Raw genomic sequence first — 22,515 nt, 5'->3', positions numbered from 1 at the left:
GAACTTTGCTAACAAATTATTTTATTTCGTCTAATAATACTTTACTGTGGTCCAGTGATGAGGGTACTAGACTGGAGAGTCTGAGAATGAAAATTGCAATTTGGCTTCTTCCACTGGCCTGCTTTGTGACCTTGGGCCCATCCCTTCTTCTCTGTCTCCATTTTCCCACCTGTTAAATGGAGACGATTTTTTCCTCTGTAAATTGATTTGCAATCTCTGGATAAAAAGCTCTTTATATGAAAGCATATGAATCAGCCATGTCCTTTATCGTAGGTTTTATTGCTTTGTTAATTTTGCTAGGAGTGTATTTAAAAATCTGTTCACCTTAAAATAATGTGAAACACAAATTCCTCAGTGTATTACAAAAAACTCCTCCAGTTTTTCTTTTTAAAGGGAGAAAAAGTTAATCATCCTCTTTACTTTTCACTGTACTGTTTAAGTTTTATGTTTCTCTCAGCCTGGATAATGAAAAGAGCAGTCAAAAATTTTTGTTTTACTACATATTTTCTATAAGTCATTTTATCACATACTCGGGTTCTTATGCACAAGCATAATACTGCAATGTGTTGGTTACAAACACTGCAGGGGAAAATATACTTTTGTTTTATAAAAGGTTTCCATTGGAGGCTTTAAAAGAAATTAATTAAAACAGTTCTGTTGGTCTTTAGCTTTTGTTAAAGCTTATTTTTACAAAAGCTAAATTTTGGTTCAAACTCTTCCTAATAATACTTCTTAAAGCTCTGAATTAAACTTTCCTGTTCTTATCGAACACATGTTCCCCCTTATCTTGTATTTTCATGGTGTACTGCAAGGTGACGTCCTAGATGATGTACACCCATTCTCCAAACTTAGCTTTCTTTTTGATGAAGTCTCCCCATCCTTTCTGCTCAGCGACGAAGAAGGACCTTCTTGCATATAAGATAGAGAATGGAAAAATTAGAGAGGCTGTCTGAAGATTTGCTTAATGTGTGAAAAATCCTGTGTGGTGATTGGCTGCATAAGCCAGATTGGCAGGTTGTAGGTGTTGGGAGACACCATCTGTTCTGGATTAATGAACATGATATATAAGTCTGTTCATGAAAATGAGTAAACTCAGAAGCATCAAAGATGAAATTTAACTGGGGTATATGAAGTGAGAAAATACGAAGAGGATTTCCCCGGCCATAGGGGATAACTAAAACCTTGACCTAAAAAAATATACATCCGATAAAGTGTGTGTAATCGTCAGGAATATTAGCTAGAGCTAAATAGTGCCATTGTTCTATGCACAGAAATTTCACCTCTGAAAAACTCCATTCAAAACTAAATTAGGTCATAAATATTTTGGCAATTTAGTACCAAAAGGATATCACATTAGAAAACCACCACAAAATATAGCATAATTCAATACACTGAATAGTAGTCTCTGCTGAAGTAGATGTCACCCAGGAGTAGGACAGTTACTGCACCTCAAGAATGAGGCATGTGTAAAAATGCCTGCCTATATTTTAAATCATTCATTGAGTATATAACTCTTGCAGTTTGTTTTATTTAAAGTCATCAGTTAGCCAAGGATCAGCCCAATTTACTAAGCCAAAAAGAGAAATCTGTTCAAAGATGTAAACGTAGTGCTGAAAAATGAAGGCATTATGACTGCAGCCCACAATGCTAAAACAGGAGGGAAAGTTGGGGGGGGGAAGGAAAATAAACTGATCACTAAGAGATAAGAGGAAAGGAATAGGGGAGGAAAGTAGAGTGGAAGAGTTGTTCAGTTGCCTGTTTTTAGATCATGGACACAGTAAATCAGTGAATTGTGGTTAAAAACAAAAATAAAAGAAAGGGGGACCAGATCTGGCTCTGATCCAACAATGAATAAATTACTATCCAAGGTACCATGCCATTTAACTAGTTCTCCTGAGATTAAATAAGGTAAATAAGCAGAATCGAAAATGGACAGGCAGCAAAAATGTTCAGTCTTCTTTCCTTTTAATACTCATTTGATTTTTCTCATTTAATCCCTTCCTGCTACACACACATTATAACTTCTAGAAAAATGCAACAGAGATAAACAGATGCAAAGTAATGTAGTAATACTGAACAAGATTTTTTTCAAGTTTTTCATAGTGTGGACTTCTTCCTATTGAACAGAGAGACTGTTCTGCAGACACTGCTTCTCTCGCACTCATCTTACATCTCTATGGCAACTAAAGCAATTACTTACCTGGAAAAGCAATAGTAAGCCCATGCAACCTTAATTTGGCTCCCTCATGTGTCTGCATTATCATACAGTCTTTAATTACCATGATCACCTGCTATTTTTTCCACAGGACCCCTGCTTCATTCATTGTGCAGTTTGGACAGTGCTTACTGAATGAGCGGCTATTCTATATATTTTTATCTTCATAGTTCCATGTGTGGCCCCGCGCCTTATTTACTGCACACTATTCAAACCCTGCGCTGAATACAGAATTACTCACTTCCTCATGAGCTTTTTTATAGTGGTTATTGCTATAGTATCTGAGTGCTTCACAAACAATTAATTTATCCTCATAGTACCTCTGTGAGGTGAGGGGGGGTAGTACAGGTCTGTCGCATCTTAAGCGGGGGTTCCGTTCAGCGGTTATCGCGTAAAGCGAAAACCGCATATAGTCAGAACCCCAAGCCTTTTAAATCCCACCTGCAGCTCCGGCTGGTGGGACGGGGGGAGGGGGCGAGATTTAAAGGGCTCCGCCAGGCTTCCCACCCTGGTGGGGAGCCCAGAAGAGCCCTTTAAATCCCGCCCGCAGCTCTGACTGCAGGACCCGAGGGGGTGGGGAGGCGGCATTTAAAGGGCCCGAGGCTCCACGGTGGCTGGAACCTCGGACCCTTTATTTCGCCCCAGGGGCTATCAGCCACCTCTGCAGCTGAGATCCCCCTGAGTGATTTAAAAGCCCTGGGACTCCCAGCCACAGCTGGTACCCCAGGACCTTTAAATCTTGAGGTCATGCCCCCCTCCGGGAGTCCAGGCCTTTCAGTGTAAAGCTGAAATTGTGCATGTTAAATGCGTAAGTTGCGAGAGACCTGTACTATCTCCAGTTTACAGATGAGGAAATGAGGCAGAGAGATTAAAGGCCAAAAGTTTCCACTAATTTTGGGTGCCCGATTTGAGAAACCTAGAACCTGATTTTCCCCAGTATTTAGCATTATATAGCACTGTATGTTCAAAGCACACCTCCCAGTGACTTCATCTGCAGCTGTGAGTGCCCAGCTCTTCTGTAAATCAGCCTCCAGAGTTCTCATGTCTGGCACACAGAAAATGAGGAACACTATTAGTGGGCAGCTGTGAACATTTTAGTTTAAATGACTTGCCCAGTATCCCACGGAAACTCCGTGGCTGATGCAAGGACACAATCTTAATCATAAGACCATCCTCTCTCTTCCTGCAGTCCCTTGTCTCATTGATTACACACCTCCAGCTTCTGTGACAAATGAGGCAGGGTCCTACAGACAGCAGCTTAACTCACTACATGACATTAATTCATTCCCTGAGGACCATGCATGCTGTGAAAAAAGTAGTATGTGGCTATGTAATTAAAGACCTTAATGTTCTATTAATGTAGTTTTTTTAAAGTGTAATTTCCTACATTAAAAAAACTCTTATCATGTGGAATCACACTGGCTCTCAACTTGGGTCAGCAACAGAATTCGTACCTATACATCCATCTGACAGGCCTGTCCCACTGAAGTTAACAGAGTAACTGCTAGCAGAAGTAGACATTTTTTATGTGGACCAGGCACTAGACAGGGATGAGACACTTTGTCAGTGGTCTTCACAGCCCTATATTGGATTATTCTCACTGCAGACAGACTCTTCAGAGAATTTACCTCCAAACTCTAACAGGTGTCTACTGAGCATGTGTGAACTGTGAATTTTCAGAGGTTTTAGTGTGGGCAAATGTAGTTGAATATTCACAGGGCCAGCAAAAGGAGGGCAACCCCTTGCCAAATGTCAAGCCCTTGCTCCAAGACATGGGGGTGGTAGAGGTTCTCAATCCAATGGCTGTAATAAATTTTTCAATATGAGCAAACCAGTCATTTAAAAAATGACATTGGGGAAATGTTTTGAACTATTTTAGTTGAAACTTTCAAATAAAATCCAGCTTGAGGCAGACACCCAGTATGGAAAATTTCAGTCTGAACCGTTTCGTCTGCTGAAGCTATAAGCAGCTGATCAACAGTGACTGCCATCACTGGCTATAATAATTAATAATAATAATAATTAATAATAAGAGAATAATAAATAATAATGAAAAGCCTTGTTAAGTTATCATGTTTTTTTCAATTTCAGTATTATGGTTCATTACCAAAATACCTAATTCTCTTTTTTTACTTAGAATTAGCCTGTGCCTCCAGTCTGTCATCGAATAATGTCATAACTCAATGTTTTTGTTGTCCCCACCTTAGTAGAATTATTTTGTTATGCACACTAGTTTGTGCTATTCACAGAATGCTGCAGATGATGGTGATGCCTTAAAGAAGTTTCTGGGTAGATGTAAACATACTGCTAATCAATGATTGGTGGTAATAAAAAATGAATCGGCATATAACAGTTCAAATGGACTTGTGATCAAATGTAATAATTGTAAAAGTTATTAGTGTGTCAGGGTCTCTTTGAAGAGGTTTTACATTTCAGAGCCTTAGTATTAAAATAAAGGAGTCTTATTAATGCTTGGAATGCATTCTAAAATGTATTTGTTTAATAAAATCATTTTATTTTACTAAAATGTAATTGGAGAGAAGTAATATCATACCTGCCAAAAGGCCTTATTGGTTTAATGGATTAAATGGTAACATTTCGCTTTAAGCCCAGCCAGTCTTGATTAAGCACTTACATTTATTGTTTTTTCCTCCTTATTCCACATCACAACATGAACCAGGGTGATTATTGTAGGTTTCATTTAGGAGAGTGTTCTGCATGCCTGAAACTCTAGAAAATTGTCCTGCTGTGGTGAAAAGGCAGAAGGTTATGGCAAACTGCCTTTCAACGCATAAATCTGTACAGCATATGTACATGTATAATTTTTGACATTTTATTTATGTATTGTAGGATTGCATTGATGCAGGCTGGTGGGAAGGAGAACTCAATGGCAAGCGTGGAGTGTTTCCAGATAACTTTGTCAAGCTTCTTCCCTCTGATTTTGAAAAAGAGGTAAGTGTAATTATTTCCCTCTGGTTTGCTTTATTATATAGGATAAAACTTGAGATGAAATTCTGCTCTGGATTTCTATGATTCATATAAGACAAGTTACACTTGGAAAAAATTAAACAAAAATGGTTAGGGAAAGTAGCATTGCTGGATAACAGCAGCAGCATCTATGTTGGATTGTTCATAGCTTGAGGCCATATTGTGTAATTTTTTGGAAGGTATTTTGCTGGCCCATAAAACCAGTCATCCAACCTCTATTACCTTGTTTTTAAAGCCCTCTGTGCCACATTCTCAGTTTATCTGAGGCAGAATGACTGGAGATCATGGTGTAATTTGCTCAGTTTTTATAGTGTAATGATGATCAAAATCATTAACATGTCTACAGTGTGTGTGATACACTATGAAACATTAGTCTATCAACTGCTTTTAGACAGATGTCATTTTGTCTTGCCAGCAGCCATAATTTAATGCACTCTTCCAGAAAGAAAAGGGTGAAATTCTAGCATGTGTTTGAAAGAAGAAAGCTAAGCTTGTTTAATGACATGTATGCTTGAGCTCTGTCAGACTCCATTAATTTTTTTTTTGACTGTGAGTAAATTCTTTTGCCTGTTTTAAAATAGGCAAGGTTATTTATTTCCCTAACACCATTTAGAAATCCTAACACACTTTCTGAGAGAACTTGGTAGATTCCTCTTCTCTAAAGAGACTACCCCATTTTCAGGAAACTCCTCTGTCATCAGGGTGATATTGTGAGCTTATAATCAGGCTCTTCATTTATAGTTCAGAGTGATTATTATGTAAGCCATCAGTGATAAACTCAAGACTCAGAGACACTCTTTCTCAAGGACTGACAGTAAAATTGGATGCCAGATTAAATAACTTGGAAACCTTGATAAAGAAATCACAAAACAACTCTCAGAAGCTAGCATAACTATTGAAGATGAAGGTGGAATTTATTGCTCTTGTGAGAACAACAAAAACGCTTTCACAGAGTAAAATGTCATTCCGCATCAGAGTGGAGAGCCTGGAAAAGAACATGAGGCCTGGTAATGAAAAGAAAGTGATTTCTAGAAGAGACAGAGACCCTTGGAAAAAATATGCAAGGGAGTGGGAAAAAGGGTGTGAGGAAGGGGGTGGGGTGAGGGGAAGAGGGATGGGGGAATTGGGAAGGGGTTGGGAGGAAGAGGGAGTAGTGAATGGAGGAGGGAGTTGGGAAGGGGGAAAGGGGTGGTCTGTGGGGAGAGGCAGTGGGGAAGGGAGGAGGGGTGGGGGGAGGAGAATGGGAATGGAGAGAGGAGGAGCACAGGGCAGGGACCCAGGGCGAGGCAGCTGGAGAGGGCCCAAAAGTTATTTGTGCCCAGGGCCCCGGTAAATCTTAATCCACCTCTGCTGGCGCAGACTTCCAAACTTGAGCTCTTCTGTCTTGTCCCTTTCAACCAGTCCCTGTGCCACTCCTGTTTCTTTCTCATCCTTGGCTCCTGCCCTAGTTCCAGATTCCTTTGCTGATACATTTTCAGTCCAAGTCTCCACTGCTCAGGCTTCTCATCCCAGTTTCAGACTCCTTGCCCAGCAAGTCCTGGTCTCCCCTCCTGGCTCAGGGCCAAGTCCCAGTCTGCTCCCTGCCCTAACTTGCAGTCCCACTCTCCTTTCCAGCCAGTCCCTGTTTCCTCTTCTCAGCTATTTGTCAGATCAGTTTCCTCCCATCACCCTCCTGACACTAGCCCCTAGTCACAGGCTCCATCCTCAGGCTCTTCAGACAAGCTTGGACTCAGCCAACCCCTCCCCCGTTCTTTGTTCTGGTCTCTTGGGCACCAGCTTGGGGAATGGGGCGAAGGCGCTGGCAGTGAAAGCACGGGAGAGGTAGCTCGCTGCCCTCACTCTAGAGTACAGCCTCACCCTGGCCAGAACAGTCACTACAGGGAAAGGCTTTGAACCCCCTTAGCCTTGGGCAGGAACATGCTTAGTCACTCTGTGGGGATGGTGCATCTGCTGTCTGGTCACATGTGAGAGGTGTGAGGGGTTCGACCATACTCAGTGAGAATGGGATCTTCAGAGACTGTAGCTATTTAGCCCTAGTAAATCTTTACTGAGCACATGTGAACTGTAATTTTTATTTCAAAGGCTTGTAACTTGGCTAAATTTGGAAAAAAAATTGTTGAACTTTCCCCCCCTCAAAAAAATTCAGCCTGAGGCAGACACCCATCAAGGAAAATTTCAGCCAAAAGGATTAAATTTTGGAAAGTTATAAGCAACTGAAAACACAGGCTTATAATGAGTAGTATCAGGCAAACTTAGTAAGCAGTGCTACCAGCCTCACCTATAATAAAGGGTGTCCTAATCAATGTTCCTCAGTCAAGAAGGTGGTAGCTTTTATGTGGGGCCATTAGGTTGCAAGTGATTAAGCAGAATGATAGTCATCCTGAGGAATGAGGAATACCACATAGAGAGAGAGAGAGAGTGTGTGTGTTTTATATCTATCTATCTATCTATCTATCTATCTATCTATCTATCTATCTATCTATCTATCTATCTATCTATCTATCTATCTATCTATCTATAAGCTCTCTAATAGAAACGTATATAACACACACACACACATTTTTTATTAGAAGAGTTTTAACTCAATAGCTTTGACCTTTTATTTTAAGTGTGGGAGTTAAATTAGTATGTCATATGCCCCGTTTGATTTTGCATTCACTCTAAGGCATTTACAGCATCTGTCAGTATGGTGTGCGCCGTGCACACACGCACAAAAGGAAAAACCACCGGCAGCTAATCTACATAATAGAGAAGAAAAACAGATCTGAAACCAATTCAGTGATCGTATTTGTGAAACATGTAAAGTGTTGCAGTCCTGTTAGGAAGGATGGTGATAGCAGAGAAAATAAAAGTAAATGATGAATAATAATTGGCTGTTGATGTGAATAATTAGCTTCATTTCATCAAGCATGGGAAGGGAAGTCTTAATAACTATGCTTGAAGATGTTCGTCACAAATGGGATAACAACCATATATTGGCAAAATGTAACCTCTAGAGTATTTCTTGTGTTCTGCATTTATGCTTCAACTTAGTGTAAGAAACATATTTCAGCTCCTTCATTGCTTACACATTTTTCAAAATGGCTTTGGATATTTACAAGATTAAGTCTTACTTGCAAAGGCTACTTCAGTGTACAAAAGGCCATTGTTTTCAGTGATTGTAAGCCACTTAATGCTGAGCTTTTATCTAAAAGACATTTCAAGTGTAAAAAATAGTAAAGTGGCATAGTGTTTCTCAATTACATTTTCTTTCTTGAAAATCTTTTAATTGAATTTAGTACTTGTGAAATGTGTGATTTACAGGCCTGGAATCTGAAGACATGTAATTGTCATTGTAAAGTAGTATTACATCAAATCTTTCTATGACTTCAAGTGTTTACAAGCAATCTCTTTTCTGCTTTTCCTTGATTTTAGAGACCTAAGAAACCACCACCTCCATCAGCTCCTGTCACCAAACAAGGGTCAGGTAAGGTGTTGTTGCTCTTATATAATATACATCAGTGAAACACATTCCATACAGAACCATGTGTATTTTCAAATTTGTATGGATGCCATCAGTATCAAAGCCAATATACAGGAAGAGTCTCAATCACTAACAGTAGATTGGATACAAGATGCAAAAAATTACACAACCATGAAAGTTTGCGATCTGCTTTCTAAATAGATTGTGAGTGAACTGAAAGAGGACACATGCCAATTCTTATTTGAAAATAATACATTAGAAGATTTATCTTAAATATTATGGTTCATTTCAAACAGTTTATACTAAACATGAAACTTTTGTTCTTGGAATTTAAATCAAATTGTGGTGATGCATAAAGTTAAGCACATTCATACGTTTTTACAAGGTCAGTGTCATAATGTTAGGGAATATAAACTGTAGTAGGAAAGTTTATTAACCTTTCACCTGTAAGCCCAATCTGCACTAGAGATACATGTCCTTCTTCCTGTCTATTTGCAACTTAGGCGTCACTGCTGAAACTGGATCTGCATGTATGCAGGGGTCCAAATGTGTGGATCCAGTTGCAGGATCAATCCCATAGTTTCAGTTTCTTGTTTATCCATATTTTACAGGTAGGCTTAAGTACACTATTAACCATGGAATCATGTTGAAACTGATTTAGGGGACAACCTGTGTTGTAACCAAGTTTCCTGGTATGTCTGCATTTTTACAATGTCTAGGTCCAAAACCATACTACTGCAGCTGAACTGGAGTTAACTATACTTAACACAAATATGATTTATCTGCCCAGTGTAGATTAGGCATCACTGTGTTTAAACATGTGGGTTTAAACATGTTTTTAAAACTCTTATCCCTGCTGTGAAGAATGAGGAAGGTATCTGGATTATTTTTTATAAATATTATATGTACTTCACTTTACCTGCTTGATGATATTCTGCCTGACTACACAGAGTTAAATCAAAGGAGGCTGTTAGGGAGAACAAGCAAGAATTATATATTCATATTATTCTCTGTGTAAGCAAACTGTATTTAAACCATGTTAGAATGAACCATGATCAAACCCAGTTAATCAAAACCAGTTTTACCTCTGTAGATAAGACCTTAGGGTAAAAATGTTTTAAGTGACTATGTTTCAGTGGCACATACGCAACTGGAGGTATGTCTAGACTACCTGCCGGATCAGTAGCGTTCATTGTATCAAGGATCGATTTATTGCGTCTCATCTGGATGCGATAAATCGATCCGCTATTCGACGCCTGTACTCCACCTCACCAGGTAAGTCGAACTAAGATACTTCTACTTCAGCTACCCAAATAGCATAGCTGAAGTTGCGTATCTTAGTTTGACTCCCCCCCCCCCACTAGTGTAGCCCAGACGTAAGTTTCTTAAGGTGCTTTTGAAAATTTTAGCCTTAAAGACAGAATTCAAGTTGTGCTTAGGTCATAATAACAACTCAGAATGAGTGGGATGGTCTCAAAGGCCTTGTCTGCACTAGTGTTTTCCCCCTAAAATTTCCCAGTTGTTGTCACAGTGGTTCAGGCACTAGTGAGGACAAAGGACTTTAATCACTATTTTCTGTTCCCCACCTCTTGGTTAAAAATCCAATGGTTTCTCTGCAATCGCACTCCCACTGTTACTTACCACCATTGGGAAATTTTAGCCAGTCTAGTCAGGCTTTTCTACCTATTGTTATCTGTTACAAGTTTATGTTTCAGTTCACTAGTGTATCTGATTATGAATCAAGGGACTATAATTTAAATTTAACTCAATCAAGCAGTTGTTTCAATTTTTTAATCATGCCAATAGCTCACTTCTTTGTCTTGAGACACTTAAAAAGAGATTTAATTTTAAGATTCTTTGCTATTCAGATGATCTACCTGAATCATTGCTCACTGAGATCAGTATTACTTTGCCATCTAGTGGTGGTTGCAGTGTTAAAAAAAAAAATCAGCCATGCTTTATTGACTAATGAAATTATAATCAAGGCTATGTTTTCAAAAAATCCTTTAAAAGATTACATTTCTGTTTATATCACTGCTTCAGGTTTCCCTTTCGTAAAATGGGGAGAATAATAATTTTAGCCTGTATATAGCCCTTTGCACATTCAAAGTATGAGCTACTTAGTCCTCACAATAGCCCTGCAAGATAGGTAGATATTATGCGCTCCTTTTCAAAGTGAAAATTGAGGCACAGGGAAATTAAATGACTTGCTCAAGGCCATTAGAGTTGGGGGCAAAAGTCAAAGACGAAAACTCAGATGTTTCAGGTTCCTAGTTCCAAACCCAGTCTACTGACTGGACAATGCTATGTATGCACAAGAAGTCTATGAATGTTTAGGTAATGTCTGTACGACATTTCAAGGCTGAGGAATGCTGTACTTTTTGTTATGAATGAATATCTCCTGCCACCAACTACAGTGTGAAATCACTGGTACTATATTTTACCAGTCTTAGGATGAGGCTGATTCTGCTATTGATGATTTTGAATACCTGGTAAGATATGGTATGAAAAATTAGATCCAGAACTATCAGTTGCATGCTGAATAATTAAAAATCAATATATTCTTTTACTGAACATAGAAAAATAGCACATGATAGAAGCATAATTAAGATGCGAATCCGAGGAACTACAGACTGTTCAGCCTCACCTCAGTCCCTGGAAAAATCATGGAGCAGATCCTCAAGGAATCCATTTTGAAGCACTTAGAGGAGAGGAAGGTGATCAGGAACAGTCAGTATGGATTCACCAAGGACAAGTCATGCCTGACCAACTTGATTGCCTTCTATAATGATATAACTGGCTCTGTGGATATGGGGAAAGCGGTGGATGTGATATATCTTGATTTTAGCAAAGCTTTTGATATTGTCTCCCACAGTATTCTTGCCAGCAAGATAAAAAAGTATGGATTGGATGAATGGACTGTAAGGTGGATAGAAAGCTGGCTAGATCGTTGGGCTCAACTTGTAGTGATCAACAGCTCAATGTCAAGTTGGCAGCCGGTGTCAGGCAGAGTACCCCAGGGGTCGGTCCTGGGACCAGTTTTGTTCAACATCTTCATTAATGATCTAGATGATGGGATGGATTGCACTCTCAGCAAGTTCGTGGATGATGCAAAGTTGTGGGGAGAGGTAGATATGTTGGAGGGTAGTGATAGTGTCCAGAGTGACCCAGACAAATTAGAAGGTTGGAACAAAAGAAATCTAATGAGGTTCAACAAGGACAAGTACAGTCCAGTACTTAAGATGGAAGAATCCCATGCACTGCTACAGGCTGGGGGCCAACTGGCCAAGTGGCAGTTCTGCAGAAAAGGACCTGGGGATTACAGTGGATGAGAAGCCGGATATGAGACAACAGTGTGCCCTTTTTGTCAAGAAGGCTAACAGCATATAGTTAGGAGCATTGCCAGCAGATCGAGGAAAGTGATTATTCCCCTCTATTCGGCACTGATGAGGCCATATCTGGAGTATTGCATCCAGTTTTGGGCCCCCCACTACAGAAAGGATTTGGAGAGAATCCAGTGGAGGGCAGCGAAAATTAACAAGGGGGCTGGGGCACATGACTTACAAGGAGAGTCTGAGGGTATCATAACCTTAGTCCCAGATTTGGACCTTAGCGTCCAAAATATGGGGGTTAGCATGAAAATCTCCAAGCTTAGTTACCAGCTTGGACCTGGTACTTGCTGCCACCACCCAAAAAATTAGAGTGTTTTGGGGCACTCTGGTCCCCCTGAAAAACCTTCCCTGGGGACCCCAAGACCCAAATCCCTTGAGTCTCACAACAAAGGGAAATAATCCTTTTTCCCTTCCCCCCTCCAGGTGCTCCTGGAGAGATACACAGACACAAGCTCTGTGAATCCAAACAGAGTGACTCCCCCTCTCCGTTCCCAGTCCTGGAAACCAAAAGCACTTTCCTATTCCCCCAGAGGGAATGCAAAATCAGGCTAGCAAATCCAACACACACACAGATCTCCCCCTGATTTCTTCCTCCCACCAATTCCCTGGTGAGTACAGACTCAATTTCCCTGAAGTAAAGAAAAACTCCAACAGGTCTTAAAAGAAAGCTTTATATAAAAAGAAAGAAAAAATACATACAAATGGTCTCTCTGTATTAAGGTGACAAAATACAGGGTCGATTGCTTAAAAGAATATTGAATAAACAGCCTTATTCAAAAAGAATACAAATCAAAGCACTCCAGCACTTATATTCATGCAAATACCAAAGAAAAGAAACCATATAACTTACTATCTGATCTCTTTGTCCTTACACTTAGAAACAGAAGACTAGAAAGTAGAAACTACTTCTCCAAAGCTCAGAGAAAGCAGGCAGACAGAAAACAAAGACTCAGACACAAACTTCCCTCCACCCAGAGTTGAAAAAATCCGGTTTCCTGATTGGTCCTCTGGTCAGGTGCTTCAGGTGGAAGAGACATTAACCCTTAGCTATCTGTTTATGACAGAGGGAACTGGGCTTATTTAGTCTGCAGAAGAGAAGAGTGAGGGGGGATTTGATAGCAGCCTTCAGCTACCTGAAGGGGGGTTCCAAACAGGATGGAGCTAGGCTGTTCTCAGTGGTGGCAGATGGCCGAACAAGGAGCAATGATCTCAAGTTGCAGTGGAGGAGGTCTAGGTTGGATATTAGGAAAAACTGTTTCAGTAGGAGGGTGGTGAAGAACTGGAATGGGTTACCTAGGGAGATGGTGGAATTTCCATCCTTAGAGGTTTTTAAGGCCTGTCTTGACAAAGCCATGGCTGGGATGATTTAGTTGGGGATTAGTCCTGCTTCGAGCAGGGGGTTGGACTAGATGACCTCCTGAGGTTCCTTCCAACTCTAATTCTTCTATGATTCTATGTTTAGAATTAGCCTTTGTCTATATTACAAATCAAAACCTGGTTCTACTTTGTATTGTAGTATAATTGGGACCTTAACTATATCCCCAAACTGGGCTTGAGATGATACTGTGTGGTAATCATGCTTTGAAACCTTGGCCAGCTGCAACCCACATCGTAGCTGAATGCACACACACACGCACATGTACATACATTCATATGTTTAAAGTCCTGTGTCACTACTTAAGTTTCTCAGGATATTCGACTTGTATAACCCATGAGTTTAGAGTGACTGTAATTGGGAGGCTAGCAGTAGTGTCTTCCTCTCTATGGTGTATAAGGGTGATGTGTGTGTCTGTCAGTTCAATAATACTTATGGGCATGATAAGCTATACAAGTGTTGCCTATCTAATAGAGCAGTTACAGAGAAACAATGGCCAGTAATCACCACTAATGAGGGGCCATTACCTTTGATGAGCAGTGAGTGTTAGGGACCAGCTGCAAGCATTGTACTGCCATATTCAGAAAATGTAAATGTGCTTGAGTGCTGCATAACACACAGTGAAACAGACTGAACAAAATAGTGTTATGTAACCCTTTTAAACTCTGCTAAGCTAAATGGTTGTCACACCTTGTAGTTGGCTAGTGGAATGAAGCCAAAATCTGTTATAATAATTCTTGTAAATAGAGCTCTACCAAATTCATGGCCGTGAAAAATGCGTCACAAACCGTGAAATCTGGTCTCCCCTTTGAAATCTAGTCTTCTGTGTTCTTTTACCCTATACTACACGGAGTTCATGGGGAGACCAGCATTTCTCATACCGAGGGTCCTGACCAGGGCTGGCTCCAGGCACCAGCTTAGCAAGCAGGTACTTGGGGCAGCCACTCCAGAGAGAGATGGTATGTGCAGCTATTTGGTGGCAATTCGGCAGAGGGTCCCTCACTCCCAGTCGGAGTGAAGGACCTCCCGCTGAACTGCCGCAGATCACAATTGCGGCTTTTTTTTTTTTTTGGCCGCTTGGGGCAGCAAAACCCCTGGAGCCGGCCCTGGTCCTGACCCAAAAAGAGGTTGTGGGGGAGTTGCAAGGTTATTGTAGAGGGGTCATGGTATTGCCGCTTTTACTTCTGCACTGCCTTCAGAGCTGGGTGGCCGGAGAGCAGCAGCTGCTGGCCAAGGCCCCAGCTCTGAAGGCAGTGCAGAGGTAAAGATGGCAATACCATGACCCCCCTACAATAACCTTGCAAACCACCCACCACCACCACCACACTCACACACACACACACACTCCTCTTTTCGGTCAGGACTTCTACAGTTATAACATTGTGGAATTTCAGATTTAAATATCTGAAACCATGACATTTATTATTTTTAAAATCATATGACCATGAAATGACCAAAATGGACCATGAATTTGGTCAGGCCCCACTTATAAAATTTGTCTAGGACTAGAACTAAATCTTGTCTACACCAGGAAAATTTTGCTAAAACTTGCCACTATTGGTTCATCTCCTTTCTGGTAGCAACTGTGGGGTGGCTATTGTAGGCAAGATGCTGGTGGTCACCATTATTTTGAACACTGTGTAGAGTAGACTTGTCCTATAGGCAAGGCATTCTTTTAAAATGCAGCAACCACCCAGAGCACTGTCTTTGCTTGTGCTCCTACCATTGCTAACATTTGTGGAAATGAACTGCTGGGAATAAGAATAAAAAAGTTTGGTTAAAAAAAACCTGTTGAGTAGTACATATACCCCCTTTATATGTTAATCATGTTCAAAACTACTTTTAAACACAAACAGTGCTTTATTTGTGCTATTATTAAGCAGACAGCAACTAAATTAATAAATTGGATATCCAACTATGTGGCATTATTTTCTTAGCATCAAAAAGTCCCATTTAATTGACTTACTCTACTGAATTTCCCCATTGAATTATTTTTGAGTCTAACCATGATACAGGGTTAAAAGAATGTAAAATTTAATTTTCTGACTCCCTGATATTTGGAATGGAACAATTGTGTGCTCATTTTGCAAGAGCCTGCTCTCCTGAGATGTATCGTAAGTCATGTACCTTGACTGCAAAGACTACACAGTCATGACATTTTGCATGTGTTTGTGACTTAAATAATTTTAATTGAAAATGGGCTAATTTTTAATTTAAGCGTGAAAATTTCAAATTTGGGAATCTAAAAATCAAAATAAAGGGGGGCAAATTTAAATGTATATCTTTTGCTTGGTTTGTTTGCAGATATCCTTTTGCAGAATCATGAATTTTCCTTTCTTTGACAGGTACCACAGACAGAAAACATGAATTAAAAAAGGTACCTCCTGAAAGGCCAGAATGTCTTCCTAATCGAACCGAGGAGAAAGGTATGAAGTGTGCTTCTATGTCTGCTGTTTGCAGAATGATGAATAGAGAAGGAAGTTGATTCAAGTTTTCATTTTCCAGTCAGTAGATAGATTTAATTAAGTGTGTTCTGTGGATGTTTACTTCCAACTCTCATACATATATGATTATATTGATTTTGCAAGGATCCTATCATTGTTTATGGGGTAATTTTTGGGATAAGGATAAGGGAATTGTACTGAGTTTAGTAGATATTGCATTGTATCTATTGCTGCGATATTATGCTACTGTTTGTAGATTTGCACCTATAGTATCTTATATTGGACTTTGGCTAGGAGACTTGGCTTTTTTTAGATTTCCATGGCCATTTCTAGAATTACTATACAGGCCATGGAATATATTTAATTCCTTGTTATGCCTCTGTGGCATATATTAGGTGAAGCAGCCAGATGCTGAATGTCACAAGCGGAAAAACCACACTCCAGAGAGACATAAGTTACCGACATAAGCGTTGGATGGGCAGAGCTTCTCCCACCGACTTAGCTACCACCACTTGTTGGGGGTGGATTAATTATGTCAGCAAGAGAGCTCTCTCTCCCATTGGCGTAGACTGGATACACTAGAGTTCTTACAGCAGTGCAGCTACATCAGTAAGCTCTCTAGTGTAGGCATGAACTATTTTAACCATGATATGTTACTTTCTAGACCTGCTTTGAGTAGACTTAGATGACAGAATGGTTAAAACACCGAGGGTCCATCTACAGTGGTGCTCCTCCTGTTGCTACCACTGGTGAAGATCCAATGGTGGGAAACTTTAAGACATAGGCTGGGTGTAGAATTCACTCACCTCACATAACTGTCTTAGCTCATCTCTACTTCCTTTTTAAAAAATTTATCAGAACACTATTTTTTCAGAGAGTGTTAAGTTTTAATGACACTATCACTTGGCTTCTTAAATACTTTATCTCTTTTTATACTGACTGATTTTCCTTGCGTTCTGTCTGAAATGGTTTATGTAGCCCCCTGAGTATTGTTATTCATATAAAGATGGCTCTTGATACAAGAGACAGCACAACTAAAGTCTTAATGCCATTTTACACATACATCTAAAAATGTACTTCAGTTTTGGTGTAATTATGTCACATCAGAATCATTAGGATGACAACTATCAGAGGGGTAGCCATGTTAGTCTGGATCTGTAAAAGCAGCAAAGAATCCTGTGGCACCTTATAGACTAACAGACGTTTTGGAGCATGAGCTTTCGTGGGTGAATACCCACTTCCTCAGATGCATGTAGTGGAAATATCCAGGGGCAGGTATATATATACTAGCAAGCAAGCTAGAGATAACGAGGTCAGTTCAATCAGGGAGGATGAGGCCCTGTTCTAGCAGTTGAGGTGTGAAAACCAAGAGAGGAGAAACTGGTTCTGTAGTTGGCAAGCCATTCACAGTCTTTGTTCAATCCTGAGCATAGCAGAGGGGCATTGCTGGCATATGATGGCATATATTACATTGGTGGAGGTGCAGGTGAATGAACCAGTGATGGTGTGGCTGATCTGGTTAGGTCCTGTGATGGTGTTGCTGGTGTAGATATGTGGGCAGAGTTGGCATCGAGGTTTGTTGCATGGATTGGTTCCTGAGCTAGAGTTATTATGGTGCGGTGTGCAGTTACTGGTGAGAATATGTTTCAGGTTGGCAGGTTGTCTGTGGGCAAGGACTGGCCTGCCACCCAAGGCCTGTGAAAGTGTGGGATCATTGTCCAGGATGGGTTGTAGATCCTTGATGATGCGTTGGAGGGGTTTTAGCTGAGGGCTGTATGTGATGGTCATTGGAGTCCTATTGGTTTCTTTCTTGGGTTTGTCTTGCAGTAGGAGGCTTCTGGGTACACGTCTTGCTCTGTTGATCTGTTTCCTTATTTCCTCGTGCGGGTATTGTAGTTTTGAGAATGCTTGGTGGAGATTTTGTAGGTGTTGGTCTCTGTCTGAGGGGCTAGAGCAGATGCGGTTGTACCTCAGTGCCTGGCTGTAGACAATGGATCATGTGATGTGTCCGGGATGGAAGCTGGAGGCATGAAGGTAGGCATAGCGGTCGGTAGGTTTTCGATATAGGGTGGTGTTAATGTGACCATCACTTATTTGCACCATGGTGTCAAGAAAGTGGATCTCCTGTGTAGATTGGTCCAGGCTGAGGTTGATGGTGGGGTGGAAGCTGTTGAAATCGTGGTGGAATTTTTCCAGAGTCTCCTTCCCATGGGTCCAGATGATGAAGATGTCATCAATGTAGCATAGGTAGAGAAGGGGTGTGAGTGGACGAGAGCTGAGGAAGCGTTGTTCCAGGTCGGCCATAAAGATATTGGCATATTGTGGGGCCATGCGAGTGCTCATAGCAGTGCCACTGATCTGGAGATATATATTGTCATCAAATTTGAAATAGTTGTGTGTGAGTATAAAGGCACAGAGCTCAGCAGCCAGTTGTGCTGTGGCATCATCAGGGATAGTGTTCCTGACAGCTTGTATTCCATCTGTGTATGGGATGTTTATGTAGAGAGCCTCTACATCCATGGTGGCTAGGATGGTGTTTTCTGGAAGTGACCAATACATTGTAGTTTCCTCAGGAAATCAGTGGTGTCACGGAGATAGCTGGGAGTGCTGGTGGCATAGGGTAATATACGCCATCATATGCCAGCAATGCCCCTCTGCTATGTACATCGGCCAAACTGGACAGTCTCTACGGAAAAGGATAAATGGACACAAATCAGACATTAGGAATGGCAATATACAAAAACCTGTAGGAGAGCACTTCAGCCTCCCTGGCCGCACTATAGCAGACCTTAAGGTGGCCATCCTGCAGCAAAAAAACTTCAGGACCAGACTTCAAAGAGAAACTGCTGAGCTTCAGTTCATCTGCAAATTTGACACCATCAGCTCAGGATTGAACAAAGACTGTGAATGGCTTGCCAACTACAGAACCAGTTTCTCCTCTCTTGGTTTTCACACCTCAACTGCTAGAACAGGGCCTCATCCTCCCTGATTGAACTGATCTTGTTATCTCTAGCTTGCTTGCTAGCATATATATACCTGCCCCTGGATATTTCCACTACATGCATCTGAGGAAGTGGGTATTCACCCACGAAAGCTCATGCTCCAAAACGTCTGTCAGTCTATAAGGTGCCACAGGATTCTTTGCTGCTTTTAGGATGACAACCTTACTCTACAAGCTTTGTAATATGTAATAACCCTATTAAGCTCTCCATACAGTACTAACAACATGGCAAATGGTACAGGCCATAGAAAAGAGAGGGGTGGGAGTGAAAATAAGAGCTACCTTGTACATCCTAACAATGATACACTATGTTTTTCCATTTCAGTTTTGAGTTATACAGTCAACTATAAAGACAATGAGAATTACAAGATATTACACTACCAAAAAATAAATATCTATAGCTTGGCTAGTCAATGAATAAGAGGAGAATAGGAACTATCTCTGGGTTCAGTGGAACACCAAAAAAAGAAGAGGATTTGGTAGTGTGTTGCAAGAATATAACTAGGGGCAGGACCTTCTTTTTTGTTATGTGTTTGTACAATATCTTGACTACCACAATGGGGTTTTGGTCCATGAGTGGGGCTCCTGCTTGTCACCACAGTGCAAATAATAAAAAATAATAATTAATAATAACAACAGGAGCAAATAGAATTAAAATTATGAGATCTCTAGATTGTGGAAGACATGGAAGACTGAGTCATGTAAAAGTATACTGGATAAAGTATATTTTGTAGTGAACAATAGGTCCCTGCCGGGTGAGCAAGATGACCTAATATGATCTTTTGTCTTGGGATTATGCTCTCTATATTAATTTTTCTGTACACATGAAAGTTGACTAATGATATGCCATAACTTACTCTAATGGCTGACACTATCCTTAACCTAAACCGCTAGCCCATTCAAATATGCCTATGAAATACAATGGTTTATAATATTTTCCATCACTTAGACAACACAGCAATAAATTGGTCTCCAGGGCTTGAATGCCACTGCTTTTGTGAGTTGAAATGAGACCTTTGAACACATTTTTATGTTGCCAATTTTTTTTTTCCTGCTAGTATTATCAACAAAGACAAAGGGCTGTTTTTGTGGTCCATGATTTCTTCTAACCTAGTATCTTAAAAACTATAAAGAGGTAGCCTGGCTCTATGTAATATTCTTAAGTGTATGCCATAGGGATTCGTGTGTATATTCACAACATACTATAGACCATCTTGTCACTGATGGGTTTGGTATATTATGAGACAAGGGGTGAGAGTTTTGCCACTGACTTCAGTGGAGCTCAGGTTTCATCCAAGTAATCTACAGCGATAAAAGTGTTTAGCTACGTTTTACAATATGCATTTACAGCATATTTTATAATGGGACTATTCAAGCAGTTTGTATGTGCTCTATATGCATCCTAGCAATAGCAGGCATTGGCATGTTAAAGACTGTAGAATTTCCTATGAAAAGTAATGAGATTAAATGCAAACTAACCACTTTTGAAACTTGGAATCCCAAATGTTAGGTACCTATATCCAAATGTAAGCCCATTTTTGAGAGGTACTTACTTCCTGTGGTTCCAATTGCCTAAATTAAAAAAAAAATCAGGCTACTTCTATTTAGATGCCTAAATATGAATCTCGGTGTCTAAACGTTGGCCTCCAAGTTGTTATATTTTGACCCTGGTATCTTAAGCTGATTAGTTTTTCATTTAAGTATATTTGTATTAAATTCCTGCAGAATACATTTTTAAAAGAAGATATTTGCATGTTTCAGTTGAGCATTAAGAACACACAAAATTATCCTTATTTTTGTGCTCTTCTAACTTAAGTATTATCTCACAGAGTAAATATTAGTATGAAAGTGGGCTTGGGGAAAATGTTTCTGTATGATGTGTAATTCTCTTGTCTTCTTATTTTAATAGTTAATTAAATAATCAATGTTTTTAATGATTAAAATCAGAAATTACACTCAGATTCAGACACTGTCTACACATTAGCCAAGAGCAGGTTTAATGTAAATTCAAACTATTGAAATGTGTTTATCGCTAAACTGGTATAAACATTTTATTCTCAGAAAAGAGTGAAGTAAGGCAGAACAGTGACAAATGCAGACTTATTTCTTAGATGTGGTTTAACTAACATTCATAGCTTCTGTACATTGCAAATCAATATGTGCCAGAGAATTTCACTTAAGATCTTTGTTCTTTTCTGGGGGAAAATTGATTTAAAGAAAGACCAGAAAGAGAGCAAAAACTGGTAGATTTGCACAAGCCTTCAGTCCCTGCTATACCTCCGAAGAAACCTCGACCACCAAAAACGAACTCTCTGAACAGACCTGGTACATTGCCCCCAAGACGACCAGAAAGACCAGCTGTGCCTCTGACGCATACAAGGTATTGTTAAAAGCTGCACATTCATAGAGTGTAGGTGTTCTATTGATGTTACTATTCATTTCCAATTCTAACTTCCTTTGGTTAGATACTCTATCATCACTCTGTCACACTGGTTTTACCTAGTCTAGTGCTTTTGGTTTTATTGTAACTCACTTGAATTGATTGTCAATTAGACACTTGAAGATGTTTATTCCTGCTGTAAAGTTTGTCGATATTAGCATGTACAATCAAGTTAGCTAACTCAAGTTAATTGGCACTCTGTTAACTCAAGTTACAACAAGACCAACAACTCTAGATAAGTTCTGGCCACTGCGTAGCCCTGTCTACCCTCCTGGATAGTTAAATATAATAGTGAATAATATTAGCTAGTGTGCTCCCTTTTTAAACACTGTAGTGCCTAGAATGGTGCTAATTTGATTTCAGTCCATTTTCCCTGGCTATTGTAGTCCAAGTCTAAGCGTGTTGCAAACTGGGTTTCAAAATGTGTTTTGATTACACAATGACATACTCAAGGTACTATTCTAGAATGCTGCTTGAAAAATAATTTATGGCCTCCATCGGTGGCTATCCAACATCCTTTGCAAGCATTGATTAAGTTTTGCTACACACTGGAGTATCATTGACTCCATTTTACAAGTGGAGGAACAGAGGATGGTGAAGTTAAATGACTTGCTCATGATCACACAATGTCCGTGACACAGACAAGAATACAACGTAGATGTCCTGACTCTCAGTCTTTCACTTTAACTTTAGGTGATCATATACTACCTTGATAAGAGCAGGTTAAGAACCTGAATAGAATAGGACCCATAGATCATGCTTCCCTTCATTCGTCTAATAATAGCCTATAAAAGGACACTCTTTATTGAAATCTAGTCAATTAAAAAAGTAATTTAAGATGCTACACCTGCCCTTGACCTCTGCCAGGTTATGAAGTCTTACTGAAGTGTCTCTCTCTCCCCACCTGACTACACATGGGAGGTACTTGAACATAACACTAAAGAAAATAAATAATAAATACATACAATCTCATGTTTCTATGATTAAGAATGTTTTGTTTCTCCGTTAGCTGTCTGAAAGACCTACAGAAGGGTAAACAGTGAAACTAGCTTCAAAGTGCTGTCCAGTACATACTGTAACACAGAAAAGAGAGAGAAATATGTAATTCTCTAATCTCTTATGGGAGTAGGTGTTATATGTAACAGTAATTGTTTTTTTAAAAGTACAGAAAAATGTGTTTAAGTTGATATTGCCCCT

At 40.0% G+C, this 22,515-nt stretch overlaps 1 protein-coding gene and 1 long non-coding RNA gene across 7 annotated transcripts in view; one reads left to right on the top strand and one right to left on the bottom strand.

The window, feature by feature from the left end:
* The window catches only part of SH3KBP1 (SH3 domain containing kinase binding protein 1), a 366,732-nt gene that overhangs the window by 307,259 nt on the left and 36,958 nt on the right, over positions 1 to 22,515 (top strand). For all 6 annotated transcript variants that reach the window (XM_030574488.1, XM_030574496.1, XM_030574505.1 and 3 more), the window contains 4 exons: positions 5,066 to 5,167; positions 8,618 to 8,669; positions 15,779 to 15,859; positions 21,096 to 21,258. In XM_030574488.1, coding sequence (XP_030430348.1) covers positions 5,066 to 5,167; positions 8,618 to 8,669; positions 15,779 to 15,859; positions 21,096 to 21,258 — 398 coding nt within the window. The remainder of the gene's footprint in view (positions 1 to 5,065; positions 5,168 to 8,617; positions 8,670 to 15,778; positions 15,860 to 21,095; positions 21,259 to 22,515) is intronic.
* The window catches only part of LOC115657156, a 52,239-nt gene that overhangs the window by 27,003 nt on the left and 2,721 nt on the right, over positions 1 to 22,515 (bottom strand). The gene's annotated exons all lie outside the window — the stretch shown is intronic.

The sequence above is a fragment of the Gopherus evgoodei genome, chromosome 1 (genome assembly GCF_007399415.2).
Source record: "Gopherus evgoodei ecotype Sinaloan lineage chromosome 1, rGopEvg1_v1.p, whole genome shotgun sequence".
Lineage (NCBI taxonomy): Eukaryota > Metazoa > Chordata > Testudines > Testudinidae > Gopherus > Gopherus evgoodei.
This window is presented reverse-complemented; position numbering and strand designations above follow the sequence as displayed.